The sequence below is a fragment of the Oncorhynchus mykiss genome, chromosome 19, assembly GCF_013265735.2.
Source record: "Oncorhynchus mykiss isolate Arlee chromosome 19, USDA_OmykA_1.1, whole genome shotgun sequence".
In the NCBI taxonomy this organism is placed as follows: domain Eukaryota; kingdom Metazoa; phylum Chordata; class Actinopteri; order Salmoniformes; family Salmonidae; genus Oncorhynchus; species Oncorhynchus mykiss.
This window is the reverse complement of record NC_048583.1, coordinates 8,901,837-8,908,436: the sequence shown is the minus strand read 5'-3', so window position 1 is coordinate 8,908,436 and position 6,600 is coordinate 8,901,837. Positions and strand designations below refer to the sequence as shown.

General features: G+C 42.5%; 1 protein-coding gene across 2 annotated transcripts in view; it reads right to left on the bottom strand.

Annotated features, from left to right (window-relative positions):
* Positions 1-3,778: 3,778 nt before the first annotated feature.
* vwa11 (von Willebrand factor A domain containing 11) overlaps positions 3,779-6,600 on the bottom strand; it is a 29,550-nt gene continuing 26,728 nt past the window's right edge. For both annotated transcript variants that reach the window (XM_036954154.1, XM_036954155.1), the window contains one exon: positions 3,779-5,580. In XM_036954154.1, coding sequence (XP_036810049.1) covers positions 5,179-5,580 — 402 coding nt within the window. In that variant the 3' untranslated portion in view covers positions 3,779-5,178. The remainder of the gene's footprint in view (positions 5,581-6,600) is intronic.

Genomic DNA, 6,600 nt, shown 5'->3' with positions numbered 1-6,600 from the left:
GAGATGAACTGCATCACCGCTTGTCTTTGTGAGAGGTATTGACAGGTTGAAATCACAAGCTGTCTATTTAAGTGACTAGCGCTCAGCTCAAACACCCATACATACCCCACAATACATGCCACCAGAGTTCTCCAAGTCCAAATAATAATGTGTTGTATTATATTATTGCATTTAATTGTGATTGGACCCCAGGAAGAGTAGATGGGGCCTTGGCAACAGCCAATGGGGATCCATAATAAATATAAATACACACACACAATACTGTATTCAGTCTTTGTTGGAGGGATTATCCAAGCAGAATCATTACATATCTTTCTTTATTGTAAATCAGTAATGAGGTTTGAAAGAATTCTGAATGGTTTTATGGTACTAGTTTCACAGGAAGTCTGAAGAGAGGACTATTGATGTCAAAGAAGGTGATTACTTTGAAAGGAAACTTATTACAGATATTTTTTTATTTTTTTCCTCTCAGATGGTAACATGAATGACTAGAGAGAGGATGGCACTAACTTTAGGGTGGATACTTTACGGTATGATGATATTATTTCACAAGGCATGCAGACAGGTGATTGTGATTGCTCTTTGGCGTCGATAAAGGTAATCAGCGTTTATTACCGTTCGTCACAGATAACCAACTGGGCGCACACTGGTTGTATCAACATGCTTTCCACTTCATTTTAATGAAATTACGTTGAACCAACATGGAATAGAAGTTGAATTGACATCTGTGTCCAGTGGGTTGTCTGGAATTTTCTGAAGAGTTGTTTTGATAACCAGCGCAAGAAGCACCTGACATCAGACTCATTGACCCATCAGCTCACGTAACAGTTTCCATGGCAACATCCTATGTTCACAGGTTACATGTGTGAATATGCTTGTGTTTTAATATGTTTGTGTGTTTTAATATGGGCTATAGTGTATTTACAAGTTCACAGTCTCACAGTTCTGCTTAGCTGGGCAGCTCAGCCCAGTTTTATAACAGTAGTTAGAGGGCGAAGCCCCTTATGACGTCCCTAGGAAACCCTGTCCTGTCACTGCCCTGATCACAGATTACCAACCCATATTCACCTCTGTGACTCTGACCCCAGTCTGCACACACACACACACACACACACACACACACACACACACACACACACACACACACACACACACACACACACAGTACCTGCTTTACCCATGGGAGTGGAGGGGGCAGGAGACAGAGGGGAGAGGACAGTGACAGTATCAGATGGTTCTGCCAAGGCCCCCTTGGTGAGGTGTGTATCTGTTCTGTTGTCATGGTAACGTTATATGACTCTGAAGGGTTAATAAGGGTTTGTGTTGGACAGGTCACAGAGTCAGTGATAGCAGCTGATAACTGATGTAAGTTCAGTAGATACAGTGAAGATCATGATAATCACCACCAGATGGAGACAGAGAGGGCGTGTTTCTTAATCATGATAATCACCACTAGATGGAGACAGAGAGGGCGTGTTTCTTAATCATGATAATCACCACTAGATGGAGACAGAGAGGGCGTGTTTCTTAATCATGATAATCACCACTAGATGGAGACAGAGAGGGCGTGTTTCTTAATCATGATAATTGACATTTGTTTGGTAAAAACAGCAGGATAAATACACACGTAGGTAGAGTCCAATCTGTGTTTGTGTTTTGCGTTTCAATGCTTTATTATTTCTAAATGAAATATTTATAAAATATGAATAACAAAAACAAAATGATGCATTTAACTGATAATGCATCCATTTAAACTCTTAAACTCTGCCTGCATGTATCGTCATGTGTTTTAATGTTCCGTCTCCTTGATCCTCATATAATCTGTTCATTATATTAACCATACATGAGTTATGCTTATTTCCCATCCATATTACAATAACAGTGGATGTATGGACTTTGTTACTGTCACCACAATGTAAAAGCTGGGAACATTGATGAGGGGATTAAACATAAATTTGGAAGCTACAGTCTGCGATTGGTACATACATTTTTGGACTTAAATTAATAAATTAATGAAAATTAACGTAAATTAATGACATATCTTCTTTTTTTTTAAATCACAGACCCCCCCCCGGCTGCCCTCATAAACTGTTTGATAACAGAATACAACCGTATTGTAATGAGAACCATGTTTTTATTAAATAACTATTACATGATATTTAGCAGACACTTTTATTACTTTTAACACTTCACATATGGGTCCCGGGAATCGAACCCACAATCCTGGCGTTACAAACACTATGCTCTACAAACCAAGCTACAGAGGACCACACTACACTATGTACAGGGCTGTATTCCGTCATCTGTAGTTTACTAGGGCCGGAGTGGTGATGTCATGTTGTTCCAGAGTGATGATGTCATGTTGTTCCAGTGGTGATGTCATGTTGCTCCAGAGTAGTTATGTCATGTTTTTCCAGAGTGGTGATGTTGTTCCAGAGTGGTGATGTCATGTTGTTCCAGAGTGGTGATGTTGTTCCAGAGTAGTTGTGTCATATTGTTCCAGAGTGGTGATGTCATATTGTTCCAGAGTGGTGATGTGATGTTTTTCCAGAGTGGTGATGTGATGTTTTTCCAGAGTGGTGATGTGATGTTTTTCCAGAGTGGTGATGTGATGTTGTTCCAGAGTGGTGATGTCATATTGTTCCAGAGTGGTGATGTGATGTTGTTCCAGAGTGGTGATGTCATGTTGTTCCAGAGTGGTGATGTCATGTTGTTGTTGTTCCATAGTGGTGATGTCATATTGTTCCAGAGTGGTGATGTGATGTTGTTCCAGAGTGGTGATGTCATATTGTTCCAGAGTGGTAAAGTCATATTGTTCCAGAGTGGTGATGGGATGTTGTTCCAGAGTGGTGATGTCATGTTGTTCCAGAGTGGTGATGTCATGTTGTTCCAGAGTGGTGATATCATATTGTTCCAGAGTGGTGATGTCATATTGTTCCAGAGTGGTGATGTGATGTTGTTCCAGAGTGGTGATGTGATGTTGTTCCAGAGTGGTGATGTCATGTTGTTCCAGAGTGGTGATGTCATATTGTTCCAGAGTGGTGATGTCATGTTGTTCCAGTGGGGATGTCATGTTGTTCCAGAGTGGTGATGTCATATTGTTCCAGAGTGGTGATGTCATGTTGTTCCAGAGTGGTGATGTCATATTGTTCCAGAGTGGTGATGTCATGTTGTTCCAGAGTGGTGATGTCATATTGTTCCAGAGTGGTGATGTCATGTTGTTCCAGTGGTGATGTCATGTTGTTCCAGAGTGGGGATGTGATGTTACAGATTTGGTACAGCGTTGCGCATCATGAAATATGAGACAAATGACAGACAGTAGTGTAGGCTACAAGTATCCAAATAGATTGAACATGAATATATGATTGAAATAGGCCTATTACCTAATGTATTTATATTTGAATGCAGTCATCTTTGTTTTTGTAGTCAACTTTGTTCTGAAGTTATCGGCAATCACAGAGAAATTGACAAAACACGTGACTCTATGTTTAGCAGGCATCTTCGCTGTATAAAGTGACACAGGAGAGCAACAAAACATTTAGCGAAGCACTTAGCTGTTCTACGTGTGGTCCGAGGCAGTGCTTAGACTACGAGTGTTTTCAAGTGCAACGTTAATAACCACGGTTTTGGGAAACAGCTCGGATTTAACGATGTTCCTACAAAGGTTCTGAAGATGAATTTAGCCTTAAGATGACTTTGGGAAACCGGGCCCAGGCTAGTTTCACACGGCTACTAAACTCCCTCCGTATCATAACAAAACAAATAACAGAGTCACCAGTGCAGCAGGACAGCAGAGCTTTTTATTCACGCCAGAGAGGTAAACTGGAGACAAACATTAAAACATCACTATTACAGTGCAAGTAACATGTTGAGAAATTGCCTTGAGAAAAGCTGCTGGCTCTTTTCTACACGAGAAACATTCATTTTCATGGTGGCCTTGGGTACGTTCCCAGATGAAAACTTTGCAGATGCCTGCCAGATCTAACAACACCTGGATAGGTGTTAATAAACATATTATCTTTCCTTATCATATCATACAGTAAGTAACCTGATGCCCAATTGCGCCATCACTAGCTATGTTTCCATTAACTTGTCCAGTGATGTTTTGTAGACATTTAGAAAGTTACCTGCTACGGCGCGTTTCCACTGAACTGTCTTGTGTCGATAAAAACAGATGGACGTAATGACATCACACCTATAGAAAACCTATATCAAAAACGTTGTGGTTGAAGTGTTTCCATTACCCATTTCGGCAAATTGGCAATTAATACATTGGTGATAGTCTGTCTGCCCTCCAACCGATCTGTCTCAGGCAAAAGCCAGCATGAATAGAATGCAGGAATTGACTGATATTTGGCATATTCTAATAATGATCATCATGTGCCAACGTATCGCCACGGTGCCACAGTGAAACTTGCACTCTACTAGATCTGAAATAATTGGATGTTGAAACTTGTATCCAGCCAATCAGAAAAGCAAGGCGAAGCAATTCAGGCATTCTGGAAAGTCAGGACAAGGATCCTGCAAAGAAACATTGTGTTTATAGTTGAGAAATAGCTTTAGCAAGCAGTAGGCATTTAGAATCACGTGGAGAGGGGAGCATTATGGTTAAGTGATAACATCACATGCCCCGTATACCGTCAACATTATTCGGCAATCATCATTTATATAAAAATTGTAAAAAATCATCATCGTTTGATGAAATAAAGAAAGTTTAAAGAAAGACAAAATCCCCTCCTGTCGAAAGGATAAAACGTTGTTGATCTTCAGAAAGTTAAGGCAAAGCGCCCGATATAGGAGGGGAATCGTCTCGAGTGGCGCAGAAAAGGAATATAATATTGCGGATAAAGTTCTGAAAGGCACAATTTCACGTGTACAACATCTAAAGACCTGCATCACTATACTGAGATCTTTGCCGTTTCTAAAAGGACGTATCTGGGTGTTTTTGGAGCCTTTCTTCATGTGTTTTCAGAGCCTCATACTACACAACGAGGATGAGGAAGTCATTTGCTATTTGGGATAAGTTCTGAAAAACAGGTGAAATCACAAAACAGGTATTCTGAACCCTTCTATGACATGCCATTTACATCAAACATAGAAATTTGGTTGAGAAATGTTTCTTCTTTAAGTTTAAGAGGTAGTATCGGGTTGGCAGTCAGTCAGTCCATGAGGTTAAAATCAGATTAGTAAGTCAGTGAAGGACGTAGTGAAGAAGGCAGAGACCAGCAGACACACCAACAGTGGGAGGGACAGAGCCATGGAGGGCGGTCCCGCGTTGCGGACGATGGAAAACCGGCAGGTGCCGACATTCATGGCTTTGTCCACCGCCACCAGCTCCACTGTCAGAGAGCAGCACGAAGCGTTGAACTCTGCTGCAACGACTGTCTGCTTCAGGTCCGTGTGGGTGAGGCTGCCCACTCCCTGGCGGTGTTTGAGGCTGGTGATGCCCGTGCCATTGACACCGTCGGTCAGGTTGGCAGAGAGCTGCCAGAAGGCGGAGCTGCAGGCTGCAGTGTCAGCTGGGCAGTCAACCGACGAGGTGATAACCATCTCACACTGGGGAGGGGTGAAATCTGTCACCTGCAGAGAGAGAGAGAGAGAGAGAGAGAGAGAGAGAGAGAGAGAGAGAGAGAGAGAGACACCGCAACCATCATGATGAGGGAGAAGTGGAGACGGCCCATATTGTGGAGACAGCCAACATAGTGGAGACAGCCCACATAGTGGAGACAGCCCATATTGTGGAGACAGCCCATATAGTGGAGACAGCTCATATAGTGGAGACAGCCCATATTGTGGAGACAGTCAACATAGTGGAGACAGCTCATATAGTGGAGACAGCCCATATTGTGGAGACAGTCGAGACAGCTCATATAGTGGAGACAGCCCACATAGTGGAGACAGCCCATATTGTGGAGACAGCCAACATAGTGGAGACAGCCCACATAGTGGAGACAGCCCATATTGTGGAGACAGCTCATATTGTGGAGACAGCTCATATAGTGGAGACAGCCCATATGGTGGACAAAGCTCATATAGTAGAGATAGCCCATTGAGTGGAGACGGCCCATATAGTAGAGACAGCTCACATAGTGGAGACAGCCCATATAGTGGAGACAGCTCATATAGTGGAGACAGCTCATATAGTGGAGACAGCTCATATAGTGGAGACAGCTCATATAGTAGAGATAGCTCATATAGTGGAGACTGCTCATATAGTAGAGATAACCCATAGAGTGGAGACAGCCCATATGGTGGACAAAGCTCATATAGTGGAGACAGCTCATATAGTAGAGACAGCTCATATAGTAGAGACAGCTCATATAGTGGAGACGGCCCATATAGTGGAGACGGCCCATATAGTGGAGACAGCTCATATAGTGGAGACAGCTCATATAGTGGAGACAGCTCATATAGTAGAGACAGCTCATACAGTAGAGATAGCCCATAGAGTGGAGACAGCTCATATAGTGGAGACAGCCCATATAGTGGAGACAGCCCATATGGTGGACAAAGCTCATATAGGCCTCTCAGGTCTCTAGTGTATCTTTATCTATACCTCCACTCTCTAGCATATCTGCTATATCTGGACATATATCTGAG